Source organism: Marmota monax, unplaced genomic scaffold (assembly GCF_021218885.2).
Source record: "Marmota monax isolate L192 unplaced genomic scaffold, Marmota_monax_Labrador192_F-V1.1 WCK01_AAM20220418_F8-fsc00191, whole genome shotgun sequence".
Classification (NCBI taxonomy): Eukaryota; Metazoa; Chordata; class Mammalia; order Rodentia; family Sciuridae; genus Marmota; species Marmota monax.
The window spans coordinates 157,022-179,758 of NW_026693537.1; the positions used below are offsets into that span (position 1 = coordinate 157,022).

Below are 22,737 nucleotides of genomic sequence, written 5' to 3' on the forward strand. Positions count from 1 at the left end.
TCCCGGAGCGGCGAGCCAGCGGACGCGGAGACTGGGCATGCTCCGCAGCGGCGCAGGTTTTGGACACAAGTAGGAAGAAGCCAGTGCAAGACACCGGCACCGAGAATCGGGAGCCGCCACCCGCGACTTAAAGCCGAAGCAGGCGATCGTCGGAGCGGGCTGAGAGCCGCCGAGACTGCCCTGCCGCCTTTTGCCTCTGTCTGCGCGGTGCACCGGACCCGGGCTCTGTCACCTGGGCGGCAGGGATCCCCGCGCCGGGAGCCAGAACGGATAGGACCCTCCTTCTGTCTGCTGCGGCCGGAGGGCCCCCCCCTGAGTGGAGCAGCCGCCGCCTTCTGCGGACCGCTGAGTGTCCGGCTCACGCCCGGCGCCCGGAGTAAGCGACTGCCACCGTCAGCTCGAGGAGGAGGGGGCGGCCATGGGGCTGCTGTCCCAGGGCTCGCCTCTGAGCTGGGAGGAGACCAAGCGCTACGCCGACCACGTGCGGCGGCACGGGATCCTCCAGTTCCTGCACATCTACCACGCCGTCAAGGACCGGCACAAGGACGTGCTCAAGTGGGGCGACGAGGTGAGTGCTGCGACCGGTGCCCCTGCCAGGTCACCGCGCTCCTTTGTTCCGCCAGGCCGGACCCGCACCCTCATCCCCGGCCCATCTCTGTCGGTCCCCTGTCCTGCGCCCCGGCGCTGCCTCTGCCCTTGCGGACCGGTGTGCAGGGCCACTGGGCCCTGGGGGCCCTGCCTGAGCCCCTTAGCCAGACTCCCAGCTCTCCCCAGCTCTCATTTGTTCGTTTATTCATTCATTCATTCATTTAAGCCTTCCCCTTCATTCAAGAAACGCGGATTGGGTACTGGGAAGACGTGAGCATGAAAAAGTATGTATATACATGTGTGTGTGTGTGTATATACGTATACAAAAAAGTTTTGTGTAGCTGCTGACTGAAGGCTACCGCCACCCACTGTCCCATCTCAAAATTCATCTTTGCGATTAATGTGAACGGGACTAAATTGTTCTAGGAGGCCTCTTGCTTTTAGAAGTCAGGTCTAAAGGATGTACATCCTTACATCATACAGCCCTACCTCATCTAGGTGTTTTTGTTAAACTTATCTGTCTTTAACCGCCAACTTTATAGCTATAAATTGGAACAAGTTACAGCTCAGTTTTCCTAAAGGAGGAAGGAACCTTTGGTTCCTGTTTAAGCATAAGTGGGAATGTTTTAAGTCTTCAAAGTTATGATTCTTCAGTGCTTTCCTAGGATGATCTGAGTCCTGCACCTAAACTTCACCATTCATCGCTTTAGCATGTGTTCTGCCTGGAGATGAAATCTTTAGATTTTCAGTGTTGAAACATTATTTATTGGAATGATCTGGAAAGCAGCAATGTTAAAAATTGTTACATTTAGTCTTTTCTGCCAAAGTTTTTTGTGCCTTTCCTGTTTTTAAAAAACATTACTATGCAGTACATATTATTAAAAGACTTTTTGAGAAGTCTGTCTGTTTTGCATCATGGTTTGGGCACTTGCTGTAGATGTTTTGCTACTCCTGTAATTTATCTTCTGGTCAGTGTTGTTATCACTCTTGGCCCCAGTGTGGAAGTGCTGCCGTAACAATGCAGAGTACCTAACTGCAAAAAGTTAGTTTTTCGTGTTTCTAAGATTGGTAGATAACTCTGCTGATTTAAATTAGAAAAGTAATAATGACTAGTAATTCCTGTTTCTACAAAATGTTCTCTCACACTTTGGACAGAAAAAGGATACAAAAAATGTGTTTGGTAGTTCTTCAGTTTTAATCTAAAATTCAGTATTTCTTTACAACATCTGCATTTATACATTTATTTGTGTATTCCATATCACAGGAAAATATCAGCCCTGGGAGGAGGGACTGATATTTAGGAGGGACACCATGCTTCTTGCTTACCTGTTTTTCTAGGACTTAACCTTGTGCCTGGTATGGTTGGTATCAGGTACTTGTGCAACTAGCCATTTTTGAACAATAAAACGTTAGAATTTTACTTGTGCCTGTTTCACATCAAATTAGGACTACCTTTGTAGTGACTGTCCCAGATAAAACTGTATCAACAGACTTTCAACACAGTTGGAGCACAGGAGCTCACTCTGGAGAACCCTCTTCCCTACTTATCTCCATTCATGGAGAAGTTTTGAAATGTATTTCTCCTGTTGGCAGAAAGAACATTTAGAACTACCTACTGTAAGTGACTTGTAGTGGTTGAATGAACTGGTGTGAGAAGAGTGAAGTGTGGGCCTTGACATGTGATACATACATATGTCTCTACTTCAACAGACTCATGGAGAGAGATTTGCTTCTCCTTCCTACCCCAAAAGATGAAGAGAAGGGAAAAAGAGTGGCAGTAATGTGTACTTGTATTTTGCTTTTATAAAGGGGAGAAAATTGGGCACAGCATTTCAGCCAAACAAACTTCTTGAAAAGATGATGATGTGCACATATATTGAATAATTAAGACTTATGGTTTGTCATGATTAATAAGCTGACTGATTAGCCCTGCTCTTACATTAGAATGTGCCAAAGATCTATGAAAACTTTCATTAGTGACTGTTGAAACTTGATCTTCAGATTTCATGTTCCAGATATCTGTTATATATAATAAATGAAATACAAAGCTACAGATTGCTTTTTAAAAACTTGAACTGCTTCTCCTTTAATTAGTATTTTTCTGTTTATTTCATGATCTTTTCTATCCCTTAGATTTTTTTCCTAAAAAAAAATCCTTTGACCCCTCCCCACTAACAAATCTGCATCCTTCAGAGTGGAGAGTTGACTGTTTAACAGAAACTTGAGGTTGAAAAGTTATCTTAAATGAAAAAAAAAAATCTGCTCACTTATTATTATATTAGATTTTTCTGTCACCTCTCTGGTTGGAGTATAAAATTTTTCAAGACTAGTGTTCCCGTCTGTTGGAAATGGGTAGCCTGTCACAGGGAAAGGATTACAGTTGTGAAATTTGCCTGGATGGTTAGAAAAAATGCTCCACTCTACTTTTTATTTCTGAAATGTCACTTTAGTGATGCCCCATATCCTTCAACTCCCATCTTATGGACAGGGAGAAAGTGTGACATTCCCTAGGGGATCTCATGTCTAAGGATTTGTCATACCTGTAACTATTCCTCCGTCTTCTTACCAAAGTAATCACCTCTTATGAGTTAAGAGGATTATTTTTCACACTGAGGCCATGATCCATAGTGGGTTGAGAAATTTTGAAAACTTCAATCAAGACTGTTTATTTTTGTATAGGAACACTTATCATGCAATCTACCTTCTTAACAATTTTTAAGTATGCAGTAAAGTGTTGTTAACTACAGGAACAATGTCCTACAAATCTGCAGAATTTGTTTATCTTGCATAATGGAGACATCATGCTTGTGGATTAGCAACTCTTCATTTTCCCCTCATCTTAGCCCTTGGCAACCACTATTCTACTCTCTGATTCTAGGAGTTTAGATATTTTAGCTATCTTATATAAGTGAAATAATACATTATTTGTCCTGTGACAGATTTATTTTACTTAGCATAATATTCTCAATGGTCAGTCATCCAAGTTGTCTCATAATGAAGGAGTTCCTTTTTTAAGGCTAAATAACATTCCATTGTTCGTATATACTGCATTTTCTTTATCCATTCTTCTGAGGATGAATATTTAGATTGTTCCCACATCTTGGCCATTGTGAACAGTGCTGCAGTGAACCCTGAAGCGCTAATATCTCTGTCAACCAAAACATTTTGAAAATGAAATTGAATAGTATGAAGAATATTGCTGCCCATGCCTGCAATTACAAGTTACTGGGGAGGCTAAGGGAAGAGGATCACAGGCTCAAGGCTATCTCAAGAGGATCACAGACTTAGCTAGGTCCTGTCTCAAAAATAAAAAGGGCTGGGAATATAGTACAGTGTGGTAGAGCAATCCTGGAGTTTAGTCTCCAGTACTGCCAAAAAAACAAAATGAAGAAACCCAAACCCACACACACAAAATAATTTATCATATATTGTAAGATTATGTCAAACTTTTGAGTTGCTTTTTTGAGAGTGTGTAAACAGGGTAGATTGCAGGTAAATTCTTACTGTGGTTCACAGGTGAAGGAGTTTGAAAGCCTTTCTTGTTGAAGTGAGCACTATGGGAAAAGCTGGAGGTTTGCATGAGTCCTTGCACAGAGCAGGAACTCACTATTGCCTGTACTGACTACAATTCTGAAGACTGGGTTAGAAGCCTTGGGAAGTTCCTGAGAAATAGGCTGAGCAGATAAAAGTAGAGAAAGGTGTGGTGAGTGGTGTGGCCCCTGGAGATGAGGGATGGTCCTGCTAGACAGAAAGTAGTGTTTTGGATGTGATAAGTTGTAGTGTATGGGCTTGACACCAAATGCTGCTTTTCATGGTTTGTTGTTGCATTTATAGGGCCATGCTTGCTTTTTTTTTTTTTTTTTAAGGAAAGAATCAAACAAAAACTCTTAAAACTTAATGTAGGTATGGTTGGAAGAGCGCCTTCAGCTTTAGAAATGCTGAGCCCTACCTACCAGAGCATTATTTACTTCTTCATACCACAAAGAACCCTGGATTTAGGGTTCATTTGTGTTCTAGTCCAAGGTCTGCCAAATGCCCTGTGTAATCTAGAGCTTCAGTTTCCTTATTTGGAAAAGGAGAGGGTTGGACTCTCTTACCCCTTCCAGCTTTTATAGTTTAATTAATTACATTTTGAAGAAGGTTTTTAATAATGTACATTTTTTAAGCCCTAATATGTTAACTCTGAGATTCACCTGAAGGTGCCAACAACCAGTCACTGGTAAAGTGGATTGTGTTGTGAAGACCCATATATGCTGGCTTATGGGAACTCAAAAGTATTTTCCTAGGGGAACCTTATAAGTCCATAGATTCCCAAATCAGCATACAGATGCCTGTTTTACCTTTAATATTATAGGTCCGAACCTTATTATGTATTATGCTCTTACAGTGGGAAATAAAAGTCCTAACTCCAATACAAGATACCTTGTATTACTCCAGGATAGCTGATGATGGAAAGGGTATTTAGGCCACTGATTTTTCTTTGTGTTTTTTTTTTTAATGCAAAAAATCAATCAATCAGTAAGGATAAACACTTGTTTTTGCATAGCTCACACACAATTTTCAGATATTTTATTCATAACTTGGTATGGGCACATTGAAAGACCGATCTAGGAGATCTGTGATATAAATATGGTAATAAATCTGCCTCTCTATTGTTCCTAATCACACTGGTAGTAGGTGTTAGCTGTCTCCCAGGCCTTTTCAACTACCTAGTAGAAGAGACATCAGAATTGAAATTGTCTGATTCCACGTCCATTTCTTAAACACTTTATATCAGGTTTTAGAATATATGAGATTTTTATCAAATCTTTTACAGAGTTTATAAAGTATAACGTTGTAAAGGTATCAGAAGACGGCATGTGCAAATGAATGTTATTTTTCTAGTTTTTAAGCCAAATGTAATGGTTCTCAAAGGCAAGAAGGTAGTCTTCTAGTTGACAGGAAAGTCCATATGAATCTGGAGAGGAAAATACAGTGTATAGTTACTTGGGAATTTCAGTATAACCTGTGTATCTCATTTGCTTCTTCTTTTTTTTTTTTTCTTTTTTGTGGTGCTGGGGATTGAACCCAGAAACTTGTTCACTCAAGGCTATATTCCCAGCCCTAGTGTATCTCACTTAAATAGCCATGGTCATTGGGGAATGAAGCTTTTCATGTTTATGGGCTTTTTTTCCCAATTAACTGAATTTTTGCACAGCAGATATAATATTTTTTTAAAAATATTTTTAGTTGTAGATAGACACAATACCTTTATTTTATTTGATTTTTATGTGGTGCTAAGGATTGAACCCAGTGCCCCACATGTGCCAGGCAAGCATTTACAATCCCAACCCTAATTATTTTTTCATTAGTAATTTTTTATGGAATTTCTAAATTGCATTTCAAAATCTAGAGTGACTTTTTATGTATATATTTACTTTATTTATTTCATTTTTATGTGGTGCTCTAAAAGATCAAACCCAGTGCTTTATATGTGCTAGGCAGGCACTCTGCCACTGAGCTACAGCCCCAACCCCCTAGATTGACTTCTTAGAATAAGATATTGGATATGAATTATTTGTTAATAAGCATCACAAAGATTTAGGTTTCTTCTGTATTTTCATTGTATATTCTGTATTACAAAAAGAAAATTGTTTCATCTTTATGTCTCCTTTGGCCATCACAGGACCTGGATTCAACAGCCTTTATTGACCTCATCCAAACAGTGGTGAAATCTAGGGGGAAAAAGTCAGACATTGTTTGGAGCCTTCTGGTGTTTTTTTTTTTTTTTTTTTTGGTGGTGGTGGTGGTATTGGGGATTGAACCCAGGAGTGCTCTATCACTGAGCTATATCCTTAGCCCTTTTTTATTTTGAGACTGGGTCTCGCTAAATTGCCATAGCAACCAGCAACAAGAGGTTCCTTTTTTAAAGTTAGAAAACCATATAACTGATCCTTTGTGTATATATAAGGAATTGAAGCTAAGGTCTTTTTTAGTTGGCTGTTTTTGTCTTTGTGACCAAAAAACTGGATAAGAACAATTTTAGAGGAGGAAAAGTTTATTTGGCACTTAAAATTTCAGAGGTCTCAGTCTATAGACCTCTGTCTCCATTGCTGTGGGCCCAAGGTGAGGCAGAACACCATGGCAGAAGGATATGGTTGAGGAAAGCCAATCTGGACATGCCAATCAAGAAGCAGAGTGTTCTGCTCACCTTGAACAAAGTATATACCCCAAAGGCATGTTCTCAATGACCTACCTCCTCCAGTCACACCCTACCTGCCTATAGTTACCACCCAGTTAATACATACATTGAAGAGGATCAATCCACTGATTAGATTAGGTTAGATTAAGGCTTTCATAAAACAATCATTTCGCTTCTGAACTTTCTTGCATTGTCTCACGCAAGAGCATTTGGGAGACACCTCATATATAAGCCATAACAGATCCCCTGTTCCTTCCTTGCCCCTACCCCCATGCTGGGGATCAAACTCAGGGCCTCTAGAACACTAGGCAAGTGCTGTCCCACTGAACTACATCCACCCCTAAGGTTGAAATTTTAAACTTGCCTTAAATGTGACCTTGACTATGAGTTTTGGTATTCATCTCAATTTTGTTGTTGCTTTAGTATTCTTTTTGTGTTTTATAAATTTTGTATTTTCTTTTTAAACCCAACTTTATTGAGTATGAAATTAATGTACATCCATTTAAAACATACAGTTCATTTTTTTTTTTTTTTTTTTTGGTACTGCGGTTGAACCCAGGGGTTTTATATTTTATTTAGAGACATGGTCTCACTGAGTTACTTAGTCCTTCACTAAGTCTCTGAGGCACTAAGCTTTTCCATAGCATCCCAGAAATTCCTATGTCCATGGCAAATGTGTGCATGTAGGTGGTGCTTGAGAGACAGAAAGGCTAAAGGAACTCATTTCAGGTGTTTGTGAGCCTTTTTTTTTTTAGTTGTAGGTGGACACTATACCTTTATTTTATTTATTTATATGTGATGCTGAGGATCGAACCCAGGGCCTCACATGTGTCAGGTAAGCGCTCTACCACTGAGTCACAATCCCAGCCCTGTGAGTCTTCTTTCAGTGCCACTTTTAGAAAGTGCCTTGAAAAACTTGTATTCATTAATTGTGTGAATCTCTCTGTGCATTTTGGTGGTGTAAATGTGATGAACAGGTGTGGCCAGTTTGTAGAGGTGATGTAGCTCAGTGGTAGAGCACTTGCCTTGTGTTCTGGAGGCCTTATGTTCAATTCCCAGGATAAGTAGGGGGTTCATACTCCACCGTATCCCTGTTGAATTTCTCCATGTGAAGTCCCTACTCTCTAGAAGAGGTAAGAACAGAGTGTAGCTCAGTGCAGAGTGCCTGCCTGCCTAGCATGTAGAAGGCTTTGGGTTTGTTTGCAGCACCACCACAAAGAAAGAAAGGAAGGAAAGAAAGAAAGGAAAAAGAAGGAAGAAGTTTTAGCACTATATTCATTTATCAGTACTCTGACTCACCATTTTGAAACATAAACTTGCTTCATTAAGACCGTATATTTTTAGAAAAGATGTCACAATATTAACTGAACCTCTAATATCAGAATTTGTGTATATAAGGCATCTGAAAGTATTATTAAAGATAGAAAACTATATGGGCATTACTGATATTGCTGGCATCCTAATGAGTTTGCTAATTAGTACTCTGTTTGACATTTAATATAACCAATTTTTTTTTTTTTAAATCTTAACAGCTTTATTAAGGTATAATTAACAGAAAATAAACTACCTTTATTTAAATGAACTATCTGATAAGTTTCTGGTTTTTGGTGCCTGGGGGATTGAACCCAGGGCCTTACACATGCTAAACATGTGCTCTACCACTGAACCATATCACCAGCATCAGTAAGTTTTGATACACAAGTGTGTATGTGTCAAGATGAACATATCCATTATCTTCAAAAATGTCTTTGCCCCTTTTTAATTCTTCCCTCTCCCTACTCTCTGGCAACCTCATATCTGCTCTCAATCACTGTAGCTTGGTTTGCATTTCCTAGAATTTTTTTATCTAGGAACTCTTACAGTATACTTTCAATCTGACTTTTCTTTACTTTTTCTTTTTTCGAAACAGTCTTACTATATTGCCCAGGCCAGCTCCAAATTTCTGGGATTAAGCAATCTTCCTGTTTCGATTTTCCCAAGTAGCTAGGACTACAGGCATATGACAGCCTGTATGGTCTGGCTTTTAACTCTGAATATTTTGAAATTTATCCATGTTGTATCGTTCAGTAGTTTATTCCTTTTAATTGCTGAGTAATATTCTATTCTGTGGATATACCACCATTTGTTTATTTGCCATTTGTGTTGGGTCTAATTTTTAGCTATTACGAATAAAAGAACATTAGCTTATAAGTCTTTGTATGGACGTATTCTTTCCTTGTTTTGATTATTACCTACAAGATGTGTATTTTAACTTTTTAAGGAAATTACTAAACTTCTCTAAAGTGGTTGTACCATTTTGCATTCTTAACAGCAAGGTATGCCAGTTCCAGTTCATTTACATCCTTGGTATAGGCAGTCTCATTAATTTTAGACATTCCATTAGTTGTGTGTGGTATTTCATTGTATTTTTTTAAATATTTATTTTTTAGTTGTAGTTGGACATAATATTTTTATTTATTTATTTTTATATAGTGCTGAGGATTGAATCCAGGGCCGCACCGGTGCGAAGTGAGCACTCTACCACTGAGCCACAACCCCCAGCCCCTTGTATTTTGAATATGCATTTCCCTAAAGACCAATGATGTTGATTATCTTTTCATGTAGTTAATGCCTTCTGTCTTGTGGAGCATGTTAAAAACATTTGTCTCTTTGAGTTCTTTTCAAACTATTCCATTTTAAGAGTTCTGTGTATGTTCTGGATGCCGTTTCAGATACATGCTTTGCAAATTTTTTTTGCCAGTCCGTTTTCATTCTCTTAATAGTATATTTTGAAGAATAGAAGTTTATTTTGTTGAATTCCAGTTCACCCATTTGTTCTTTGTGGGGTTATACTGTTGGTATGGTATCTAAAGATTAATCTTTGCCTAATCTAAGTTTGCAAAGATGTTCTCCTGTGCTTTCTTCAAGAAGTATTATAACTTTAGATTTTACATTAGTTCTCTAGTCCATTTTAAGATATAGTTTATATATATATAAACTCTATGTATGTATATGTATATTTTATATATGTATATATTGGTTCCTGGTGCAAAATGGTATGCTAAAGGTTTTGTTTGCATGTTGCTCCAGAATTTTCTGTTTAAAAGTCTATCCTTTCCTCACTTTCAAGGTGTATTATCTTTACACGTTTGTTCAATATTGGTTGTCTGTGTATGTATGGATTTATTTTGGGACTCTGTACTATTCCATTGACCTAATTGTCTGTCTTTATGCCAGTAGGCACACTCTTTTAATCACTATGGCTTTATAAGAAGTCATGAGATCAGAGAGGGTCAACTCTCCAACTTTGTTCTTTTTCCAACTGGTTTGATTTTTTTAGACACTTTGAGCATTTCTACATGAATTTTAGAACCAAATTGACTACTTCTACCAAAAACAGCAACAACAACAAAAAATCCACAAACCCTGATGGGATTGCCTTGAATTTATACATTAATATCTTAATAATATTGAGTCTTCCTATTAACAAGTAAGTCTTTCCACCTATCTCCTTTAATTTCTCTCAGCAGTGATTTGTAGTTTTCAGGGGTAGGTCTTTTAACATCTTTTTTGTCATTTCTCCTTGAGTGTTTCATGTGTTTTGATTCTATCATAAATGTTTGTAAATTATTTTTTAAAAATTTCAATTTCTCATTAATTTCTTTGCTGGTCTGTTAGAATAATATTGACTTTGTGTATTTGTCTTCTACCAAGTGACCCTAAATTCACTTATTTAAACATGTACAGTTCTCAACTGTGTTTAATGGCATTGGCTGCTCATTCTATCATCTTTGTCATTTCAGGTCAGGTGCAATTGGTTGATTTTTTTCTCTTCATTTCAAGGATGTTTCTCTGCATCTTTGAACAATGGTATACATGCATTCAATCACTGATTGGATGCTAGACATTGTGAATTTTACCTTGTTGTATACTTGATATTTGTTTATTCTGTAAGTATTCTTAAACTTTGTTTCTTTCAGGAGTTGCATTTACAGTTTATTATGCAGATTCAGAGAAGTCTAGGTTTAGGGCTGTTTCTGAGTACTCTACTCAGAATGCCTGAATTATGATTTATATTGCTGGTGAGGACATACCTTGCCCTGATATGGGGTACTAAGGTCCCATTTCAGTAGTTGATTTACTACTGAATACTTCAGGAGAAATTCTGCTTATCTCTGGAGTTCTCTGTATCATTCTCTTCTTTCCAGTAGCCTTTCCCATGAACTATAGTCGACTCAATTTCCCCATACTTCCAGCTTTATCTTTTCAATTTTAGGGAGTCCACTAGACTCTGCCTACTTCCCTGTCCATGACCTAGAGTCTCTTTTCAAGCAGTGAGTTGGGGCATTTGTAGGGCTCACTTAATTTTTTTCACCCTAACCCAAGGATCTCTGTCCTTTGTTATCTGATTTTCAGTGTCTTTAAAACAATTATTTTAAATTTTATCTCTTTCTCCCTCTTCTTTCTTTTATTGTTGTTTCAGGTGGGAGAGTAAATTTTGGTTCCCCTTATTCCATCTTGATCGGAAGAGGATGTTTTTCTCACTTTTTCTATTATCTTTTCATCTCTGTTCTCCTTTGTCTTTGCCCAAAAGCTATTAGTCCTGTTGTTATAAGACACCTGCCAACAACCAAGGTTTAGTCAAGTTTTCCTAGTCAGATTTTATTTGCTTTTGTGCTATTAATGTTTGATATTTAGTATTACTGTTATCATTTGTTGTATGACTATTTGGTAAGAGCACAATTACTTATAAGTTTGTATATATTTTTTGAATGGCTTTAGTCTGAAATGAGAGTCAAAGTCCTGGGTCTCCCCCAAATAGTTCCCAAGTAACTGTGAGATCTTAGATACAAAACTAATTTTTTTTCACTTTACCACTGAGCCATATCCCCAACCCTTTTGTTTTGTGTTGTTTTGAGACAGGGTCTCACCAAGTGAGGAGAGGGACTAGAGCAACATCTGAGTTGCCTATGTGGGTTTGGCAGCCACAGACTTGAAGGTGGTGGTTAAAAAGCGCCTCTGGGTTCAATCCCTAGTAGTAAATAAATAAATGAATAAAAAACAAGGAGGAGGGTGAGGTTGCTAAGGCTGACCTTGAACTTGCAATCCTCCTGCCTCAGCCTTCTGAGTCACTGGGATTACAGGCATACACCACTGTGCTTGGCTAAAACTAAAATTCTTTGGGCTACAATTTCCTCATCTGTAAGACTGATTTTTAAAATGCCTATCATTTGATTTTGAATTGCATGCTTACACATACATTTTTGTCTTTTGACAATTTTATAGTTCTTTAAAAAAATATTTTTTTTTTCCAATGCTGGGAATTGAACTCAGAGCCTTGCACATGCTAGGCAAATGCTTTTAGCATTGTAGCTGCTTCAGAATGCTCTAAACTCCATATAAATTATAAAATATCAGGAAATGCATATGTGAACTGGTAGAATACATTTTTTTGCACATCACCTATTGGATGTTAGTATTTCTCTTGAAGTAATATGCTTTAATGACAATTGAAAAAGTAATCTTAAATATAAAGCTATAGAGGTTAAATTTCTAGAAATTTTTTTCTTTATCTTTCTAAATAAACCTATTTGAGTCTCACAGCTTTTTTGTAACAAGCAAAATGGTGTAAACTGTTTCCTCCAGAAGCTGATACTTAAACTTTATTCATGTATGGCAAAATACTAAAGGGTTTATTCTTATGATGGATAACTTTTAAATTAAGAAGTATTTATTGAGTACTTCCTATATATTGAATACTTCCTGTGCTAGATCATAAGATTGAAGAGAGAAGCTCTCTGCCCTTGAAGAATTCAGTGGCTGGGGTGGGGGGAAGACAAATGGGGACAAAAGGGAGGGAGGAAAGGAGGAATTTGCTCAGTAGGTAGAGATCCTAAGACTTGTACATGGAGAGGTCCTTCTGTTGGAATCTGAAAGGAAGGTTAAGAAGGTCAGGAAAGGACCTACCAAATGTGTGACTGTGAAGGTGCCTGGAGTTGATGGAGTGTCAATTAGTATTGCTTTGATATAGGGCCAAAGCAGAGAATAGGAAATGGCTAGAGGTTGAGGCAAGAAAGGCACATTGAATCCAGGCTAGTTAAGGTACTTTATAATAGGCCATATTGGGAGACACAGTATTCTAAATCCCCAAATGGTAGAAAGATGTTTCTTGTAGTTCATTTTGGTAGTAAAAAATGGTTTAGGAGACACAGAGATAAGAAGCCCACAATGCAGGTTGTAATCTTTGCTAGCAGAGAAAGAAAGAGTCTGGCCCAAGGCTCCAGAGAAAGAATTTTGCATGTTAAAAAAACTACTCCGGAGGACCCAGCACTGGAGTGGGTCCTCTCACCCAGGTTTCTAGTGTAGATGATCACAGGAATACCTGTAGGAATAGTTCCTGGGGGAACTAGAGTGCACATGCTGGTTTAAAGCCCTTGGAGCCTGTCTTTTTTATGCAGTAGAAATACCAGGTGCACAATGAGGAAAGGGAGCTAGAGCACATCTGAGTTAACTGTGTGGGTTTGGCAGCCACAAACTTGAAGGTGGTGGTTAAAAAGTGCCTCTGGGTTCAATTCCTAGTAGTGAATAAATAAATAAATAGCAAGAAGGAGGGTGAGGGTGAGGTAACCCATACAAAGTGCCTCAGAACCCTAGTGACTATACACTTAAGGAACAGGAATATAGCATGGGATCTTGAGGACGCCATGTACTGGAAGAATGGTGGCATTTTCAAGAGGATGGGTAGAATGAGAATTAAAATGTAGCCCCTGGAGTTGCCAGTTGCCAGTTATTAATGACTTGGGATGGAGCAAAACTTAGTTAGAATGATACTCCTGAATCTCCACTTAAAGGTTATTTCCCAGACATTAAGAAGATATTAAGCCTTAACCCTCTAGTTAAGAGGGGTTTGTTCTGGAGTTTTTTTTTTTTTTTTTTTTTTTTTTTGGGGGGGGGGTTATTTAATTATTTTTGGTTGTGTGTGTGTGTGTGTTTTGTGGTGCTGGGGATTGCCCTCTACCATGGAGCTATATCCTCAGCCCTAAGCGTTTGTTTTTGATATATTTTCATAGGTAACCAGAAAATTGGTCATCTGGATTGGTCTATTCGTAGAGAGTTCATGTTGTGTGTTCTTCAGAGAACTTTCTATGTTCTTAGGTATTTGTGACTGTTATGGTCAGGATTTAGTCGTTGAACTGATTTCCACAATAAGATTACAACCCCAATCCCCCCAACCAGATGTTCCTGATTACATAACTGTTCATAGAGACTGAATCCTGCCAGATCTTTGTTGTTCTTTGGATTCAGTTAATTCCTTAGATTCTGAACCAATGCTGATTTAGCAGAATTAAAGCAAAACCGTAAGGTGCGAGACTCCATGGTCTTTCCTCGAAATCATTAAGAATCTGGGAAGTGATTCTGCCCCATTTGGATTAACCACAGGTGTCAGGAGCTTGGATTTCACAAAGATAGGAAAGGTCTTTGGAATACCTGTGAAAGCTGGTTAGTACCTCTCTGAAGTGTTTGAAAGAGTTAGGGATTGCAGCTCGCCTTAAACACTAGAAAGTTAACATTAAAAAAAAAAATCTCAGTAAGTGTGTTCTCTGAGAACTTTAAGCTAAAGTGGTTCTATGGATGAGCTTCATTCATATCCCTCTCTAAATATTCATGTGTTCACCCAAATCAGGTGCTTAGAAGCTGTATTGTTATCCAGTACACTTTTTAACCATTCTCCCCATGCCAAGCATGGGAACACTCTGGCCTGCCATGGTGGTGTTAGGTGTAGGGGTTATGATCTGTTGACTCTTCTACTCCAATAAAGCAAGAATTAGGAAGTAAACATAAGTCCTGTAAGCCTAAGGTTCCTGCATATCTACAGCCCTTACCCAGATACTTTATACACAGTTCTCGCAGCCTTGGTCATCGAGTTCCTCAGCTCAAGATTGAGACAAAAATGAAAGGAACCAATTCTGAGAGCAGCTGCAAAAAACAGTAGCTGTGGCTGCTGCAAGGGTTTTGTGGTGTTTAAACTCTAATTAAAGAAATAAGGCTGGGGTTGTGGCTCAGCGGGAGCATGCTCGCCTAGCATGTGCAGTGCAAGGCCCTGGCTTTGATCCTCAGCACCACATAAAAATAAATAAATAAGGGTATTGTCTACAACTAAAAAAAAAAAAAGAAATGAAATTGCCGATGAAGTCTGAAGTCCTAATAAAAAGTGAAAGTATGTTTAGTATCTTCTTATTGATAGCAGAAGGGAATGTAATCAATTTTAGAAAGTTTTCCACCCATATACATAAAATTTTTTAGAAGATCATGCTTCTGAGATTAACCTTGGGTGACAAGACAGTGCACTTGAATAAAATGACCTTCCTGGCAATTCAGAGTAGGTAATCCATTTGGTACTAGTGTTGGTGGCTCTCCTCAGGGGTAGGAATCAGTGTTGTGAAGTCAGCAAAGGTCTCTCTGAAGAAGTGGCATTTGAGCAGCCAGCTCTCTGAAGGGCTAAGGTAAAATCTTTCTGGCAGAGGGAACAGCAGTGCTTCAGAGGCCCTGCAGTGTTTGCTAGAGAAACAAAAAGGCCAATGTGCTGCAGCTGGGTGAGGAGGGGTTGAAAAGGAGGCTGAGGAGGTTGGCCCTATGCTGTCAGAGAGGATTGCTGGGGTTTATTTTGGTCTACTGTTAGCCATTTAAGAGTGTCAGGAGGGGCATGACTTATCTGCAGTGAAGGACCCTGAGACTGGCTGACTGCAGTTAGTTTCCAAGTTAGTAACTTTCAGTATTTCACTCTAGTAACTTTCATTTTTTTACTAAGACCAGTCAGTGCACCTAAAACAAATGCTGTGTGAAACAGATTTTTTTTTTTTTTGAAATAGTACTTCCTTTGCCATGAGTGACATTCTGATATTTCTATTCTACTCAGTTTTTTTCCCAATATTGATCACAATCCATTGTGGTCGACTAAGGCATTATAACTAGCCTTTGAAAAACACTTCCAAGACAGTATTTTGCCTCCATTAGTGTCACTGCACTAGAGCTAGTAAATAATAACCACTGGCAAATGCGTGTTTTATGTATTACTCTCCAGGGGAGGTATTGTTTTTATTTTATAAAAGAAAAAACTGAAGCACTTAGAAGGTACCAGGGTTCAAATGGATTGCTGCACCTTTACTGTTCCCTCACACATGGCTACCCAGATAGTAAGGAAAAGAGCTCTGTGACTGTTTTAATAGGCTCCAACCAGAGATGAGGTTGAGGGTGGAAAGTATAGAGGAAGCGATGGTGGTAATGCAGGAAGTGACCTTTTTCTTTCCATTTTTTTTTTTTTTTTAATGATACTGTGAATGTGTCTTGGAACCATAGATGCAGACCTCAGCATTTTTCATTACCAGATGGTTAGTGATTCTCAGTGAAATGCCAGCACTCTCAAAATGAGACTATTGAATGTACTTGGTAAATTTCTCGGTCCACAGGATAAATGCTAACAAGTTTAGTAATGTGACTGCAGCCTTCTCAGCTAATCTTCTGCTGGCAGGCAAGCCCTGTGAAAAGGCAGATGCAGGATGAGCCCTTTATAAGAAAATCAGGCTGACCTCACTTGAAAGCTATGCAGCCTGTGCTGACCTCTTCCCAGGCAGCAGGTAGCCGGTCAAAATCAGCCCCAAGCCAGGAGCTCTGACTACCTCTTCAAGATTTTTCATCCCATAGCATGATTCCATACATATATGGTGGGGAAGGAGTTTAATTAACAAAGCTAAATCTTCTAAATCCTGTTTGAAGCAAGTTATAATTACTCTGTTGGTAGAATCTGCTATAAACTCCAGATACAGTTCCTGAATGGGGCCCTGATGCTGCCTTTGTAAGATGTGATAGAAGGTTTTAATTAAGTTTCTAAATTGCAGAGTGCCTGCATCATGCTGGTGACCACAACAAGCATCTTATCACATTGTTAATTCGATGTCCTGCCTTTTCTGAGGTCGGTTTCTGTGAGAAGACTGGTTAGGTTCAAAATAAGGTAGGAGGAATACTGCAGTTTTATGTATCAGAAAATCAAAACATAACATATGTTAGAGGTATAGTCTTAACAATTAAATTATCCAAAGAAGCACAGAAAATAAATGTCTCGTGCCATCTGTAAAGCATGAAAAGGCAGATCTACATTCAAGTATTTCCTCTGTGCCAACATCAGTATGTCCAAGCCAATTGCATTAGTGTGTCCAGATAAAATTAATCCCAGAGCTGTGGTTTCTCTTGAGTTTTAGTCCAGTGCTGTCCAGTACAGTTTTCTGCAGCAATAGAAATGTTTTACTCTGCACTGTCCAATAGGAACTAGAGAATTGAATTCTTACTTTTGGTTTATGTTAATTATTCTAAAATCTCACCACATGTGCCTAGTGGCTAACATAATGGACAGCACAATTTGTTTCGTTAGTGAAGGGTGCTGTTTTCTGCTCTCTGTGAGATTCACCACAATCTTCCTTGCAACTATTTTCTTTGACTCTTTTGAAAGTTTTGAAATTTTTCACATCAGCCTTATATTACTAATCTAGGCATGTGAAGAATGTCTTCTCTGTGTGGGCCAACATACTGCTTCAAGGAAGTTGTACCATATCATATATGCTAATCATATGAGAAAATCATTGATTTTTATGCAGTGTTAAAATTGAGATTAATATGTTGTAAATAAAAAGCAGCCTACTCTGTAAGCTAAAGTTTTAGTCTAGCATGCCAGCAGAAGCCCAGGTCAGGGTGAGGCCATGTTTATTTTGGTTTCTAGAAATTTAAACTTCCCCTGAGGTGTATCATGTGCAGTTCTGTGGTATAAATTGTCATTTTTAAAGCAAAACCTATCTTCTCAAAATACATAAAATGTTTTGAGAACTTAATATAAATTTTATTGCTGAAACATTGTCTTTTTGGGACATTAGGCAGTTTAATATAACATCTCAACAGTTACCAGTTTAAGATATTACCCCATATACTGAATATCACAGACAAAATAAATTATAGTTTCTACTCTGTACTGTCACCATTTGGTACCTCAAAACTGCTCAAACATGACCATGGAAACAATGGTTATGATATTTGTAATGTTATTACTGGATAGATATGCCTAACATGGGAGTACACCTTAAACCACATTCTGAGCCATATTAGATTTTTTTTGCCATGTCAGATTTTATTACGCCTGTATTAGAATTTTTTACTCATTTTTGTGCTATTTTGTATTGATTTTTTTAAAAAATAAATGACAGTAGAATGCATTACAATTCTTATTACACATATATACCACAATTTTTAATATCTCTGGTTGTATATAAAGTATGTTGATACCAATTTGTGTCTTCATACATGTACTTTGGATAATGATGTCTATCACATTCCACCATCATTTCTAACCCCTGCCCATTCCCTTTCCCTCCCACCTCTCTGCCCTATCTAGAGTTCGTCTATTCCTCCCATGTTCCCCCTTCCCATCCCAATATGAATCAGCCTCCTTATATGAGAGAAAACATTTGGCATTTGTTTTTTTGGGATTGGCTAATTTAGCATTATTTTTTGTGCTATTTTAAACAGTTTTGGGGGGTGGGCGGGAAGGGTGGCGGCTACTAGGGATTGTACTGGGGGCCCTCAGCCATTGAGCCACATCCCCAGTCCTATTTTGTATTTTATTTAGAGACAGAGTCTCACTGAGTTGCTTAGCACCTCGCTGTTGCTGAAGCTAGCTTTGAACTTGTCACCCTCCTGCCTCAGCCTTCTGTGCTGTTGGGATTATAGGCGTGTGCCACTGTACCTGGCCAAACAGTTTTTCTTTCGGTCTTGCCATCTAAGTCTTTCCTATGATTGATTAAAAATTAAGTAGTATCCTTTTGGTTAGTACCTTTGGGTGTTACAAGTTTGGGTGTCATGCTACATCAGGAAATGGAGCCATCCAACTTAATGGTTGAGAGTGCTCAAAAAAAAGGTCAAATGTTCTCTCTGATAAGTGGATGCTGATCCATAATTTGCCTGGGGGAGGGGTGTCATGGGAAAAATGGAGGAACTTTGGGCAAAGAGGAGGACAGCATGGGGGTAGGAAAGATGGTGGAATGAGATGGACATCATTACCCTAGGTACATGTATGACTGACTGCACATACGGTGCGACGCTACATCATGTACAACCAGAGAAATGAAAAGTTCTGCTGCATTTGTACAATGAATCAAAATGCATTCTGTTGTCATATATACCTAATTAAAATAAATTAATTAATTTTAAAAATGTGATTGTTACTATTTGCTGGGTGAGGAAACAGTCTCCTGGACCAAAGGCGTGGTTCTGGACTTTAAAAGAACTTGTTATGTGATGGGGAACTGTTGTGGTATGATCTCTCAAGGATGGGCTCACTTTATCTGCATCCCTGACACGCCCAAAAGCAGCTCCCCAGGGGAATGGGTATGCTGGGCCTGCTGTGGGAAGTTGTATTTATGTTAAAGGATCTGTAGGCCCTCACCTTGCCTGGTTAGTCCCCACCCCAGGAATCAGCTTAAATTTAAATGCCATCTCCTTTGGGAAGCCTTCTGATTTTCTAAACCAAATTGGACTCTGCTATTACAAGTGCACAACTGTTTGACATTTTGAATCCTCACTCAGGTAATTAAGCTATCTCGTGTTATTGGTTGTCTTTTCACCTACTTAAGAATTTTCAGAGCAGGAACTACATCTACCTGGTTTTTCACAATATTCCCAGCACCTGCCCAGCACAGGACTTTGCTGAAGGATGAAAAGACACAGTATTGAAAGAAGGGCAGCAAGATGTACTTTGGCACTGATGAGTCATCTGCTACCTGTAGAGACTTTACCATCAAAGTGAGTTGGTTTTTTTAGGAATTAGTATAGGAGAAAACTAGGTCTTTTTGCATAGACCAGTGGAAGAGAGCCAACAGGGGAATGGAGGAGATGCCCCTGAGCCCTCAACTTCAGTAGAATGGCTGGAGACCCTGCCATCCATGCCTACCTACTCTTCCTAGCTAAGTTTGTGGAGCCATTTTCACTATCTTGCCCTCCTAGACCTGATCATCCCACACACTCCCGCCCCAGGGTTGTGAGGAATCTCGCCCCACTGTCCCCAAAGAATGTAGTGCCTTGTGATTCATTGACCAGCAAGAATTTGGTGGTAAATTCCTTCTCTTTAGAGGTCAGGTATGTGATGGGTTAAATACTTTTGAGCCTTAGTTCTAATTTATATGCAGACTGACAAAGGAACTTTCTCAAAGAATAATTTTCCTAAATGGGGAGCTGACTTTAATTGACCTTAATGAAATTTTATTATTTCCTAATTAAGCAATGTTTTCATCTCTAGGGAGTAGAAATTAAGAAATTAAATAGAAGGAAGACCAATAGAATAGAGGAAGAGGATCAGGGAAGGAGGAGAGGAGGGAAAATACTAGGGAGTGAAATTAACCAAATTATATTATGTGCATGCATGGATATGTAACAATGCACTATTATGTTTAATTGTGATGCACCCATAAAAAATTTGTGTTGGTGCATGCCTATAATACCAGGTACCTGGGAGACCAAAGCAAGAGAATTAAAAGATGGAGACCAGCCTGGACAACTTAGTGAGACCCAGCTCAAGAAAGGGTTGGGAATGTACCTCAGTTGTAGAGTGCTAATCTAACATGTGCAAGGCCTTGAATGTAGTTCCTACTACTTCAAACAGGAAAAAAAAAATGAAGCAGAAATTAGTATTTTATATAAAATGTCTAGCCATACCTAAAATTCTAAAGTCCTAGAAGTTCCTACCTTCAGGGAAGATAATCAAAATGTATAAAACTAAGGAGAAAGGAAAATTCTTACTTTGCCCTAGTGGTGAATGTCACTAAAAGACTTTATAAATCCTAAAAATTTGAATATTTATTTAACTATTATTTTAAACTTTAATACCACAAATATTTTGCTGTGTGTCTATTCTGTGTATTCACTATTGTTCTGCATACTTACATCACCCTCAGTTAAGATGTTTTGTTTTTATTGGCCTAATTTCAGATAAACATAAGTTAACTCCTACATTAAATGACTTGAGGATTATTGTGTTGAGGCTGTTCCTAACAACATTGTGTAGCACATAAGGCAAAGAAATGGTAGTTTTATACATGTTTTTGTCCTTGATTCAACAGCTCAGATTAATGTTAATGACTTTTATTCTAGGAATTACCTTTTAGAAACAGAAATATAAGGAATTTTAGTTCTCAATGTAGTATGTTATAGAATGGCTTATAATGTAAAAATACAAGGTTGTTCAAAAAATAGGACACTGGGACAATATAATATTTTCATTGTTAGTAGTAATAAAGGATACATAAGCTCTAGATTATGATTTCCAACTTATTTTAATTCACCTGTGGCATTTTCATTGTAATGTTCACAGAATTGAAAACTTAGAACTTAATGGTTTAATTATGTGAAGTTGAGATAGGTGCTGTCTACCCCATTTATATTGCTCTTTAGGTATTTGCTTTCAAAATTATGTATCTGTACAATGTACATAAGAGATGTTGCTGGAATTATGAATCTGTTCAGAGTTAGGAAGCTGATGTAGTAGTACCCCCTTATCTTTGGGGAAAACATGCCAAGACCCCACATGGAGGCCTGAAACCATGGATAGTGCCAAACCCTACCTATGCTGTTTTTTTTTTATACAGACATATCTATAAGAAAGTTTAATTTATAAATTGGGCACAATAAGAAATTGACAACAACTAATAATAATAAAATACATTATAATATTCTGAAATAAAAGTCAGAATGTGGCTTGTCTGTCTCAAAAGAGTCAAGACAAAAATATTAATATTTGGGGACTTTGAGAAACTGAAACCACAGAAAGCAAAACCTCTAAGAAGAACTACTTTTTGTTTTAATCCATTTCTATACCATGATGTGTGGTATACAGAAGGGTCTCTATATCCTTTTTCGTTATTTTCTCTTTGATTTTGTCTGTTCCTCTCTGTTGGATACACAAAGGAACTTTAGGACAGGACCAAAATCCGAATATAAAATAAATCATTGTGGCTTTAGGTGTTTCTGTTTTGTTTTTTGCTTTAGGTGTTTTATATGTGGAAAGCATTGTCTTATCTGACTGTGTCACTTTTTGTTATCACTCATTACCTATATTATTGAACCAAACTCCATTTCAGTTCTCATTTATCTTTTTAAAAAGAAGTTAGCCGGGTATGGCAGCACACAACTGTAATCTCAGCAATTTGGGAAGCTGAAGCAGAAGGATCACAAGTTCAGCGCCAGCCTTAGCAATTTAGTGAGCTCCTTCCATCTCAAAAAAAATATTTTAATAAATTTTTAAAAGGGCTGGGGATGTGGCTCAGTGGTTAAGTACCCCCCTCCCCACCCCAAATTCAATCCCTGGTACCAAAAAAGAAGATCCAGTTAATTATTTAAGTGCTTGTATAATGTTGAGTTAGAAATAAACAATGTGTTGGAGAGGCAAATGGGATAAAATAACAAAAAGTAAGAGATTAAAGAGCCATTTTGAGGACAGATGCAGAGAATCAGAAGGCCTTAAATTTGTGTCTGAAAAATGTTCAGGAAATTCTTGAGGCTTCCATCAGAACTTAGACCTTATCAAAAAGTACGTCTATTTCTTTCTCCTTTAGTAAATACGCTGATGTTTTCTGTTTCACTTTCTTGCCAAGTTCATGGGATGATTATTGTTTAATTAAGGAGAGTTTGGCTTGTTAACATTTTAAATGTCATCCACTCAGCTGATACTAAGGCTTAGAGCTTGAGCTTTTGTCCTCTCGTGCTTTTGCCCTACTTATGCTTTAAACTTGGACTAAGAATGATTTTGAAAGCTAAGAATTTTATTTTTTTTAAAACTAGGAAATTAATCAAAGTTATTGTAAGTTAGCCTATTTGTAATGAATACGAGAAAGTTTTTGCTCATTTTGGAAATGGATAATTTCCAGAGACAGAAACCTAGAAGTTAGGAGTAGATA

The 22,737-nt window shown here is 38.2% G+C and overlaps 1 protein-coding gene across 1 annotated transcript in view; it reads left to right on the forward strand.

Moving 5' to 3' along the window:
• Gclc (glutamate-cysteine ligase catalytic subunit) overlaps window positions 1-22,737 on the forward strand; it is a 46,462-nt gene continuing 23,725 nt past the window's right edge. Inside the window, exon 1 of the mRNA XM_046458568.2 lies at window positions 1-568. Within this exon, the coding sequence (XP_046314524.1) occupies window positions 419-568 (150 nt within the window). The 5' untranslated portion in view covers window positions 1-418. The remainder of the gene's footprint in view (window positions 569-22,737) is intronic.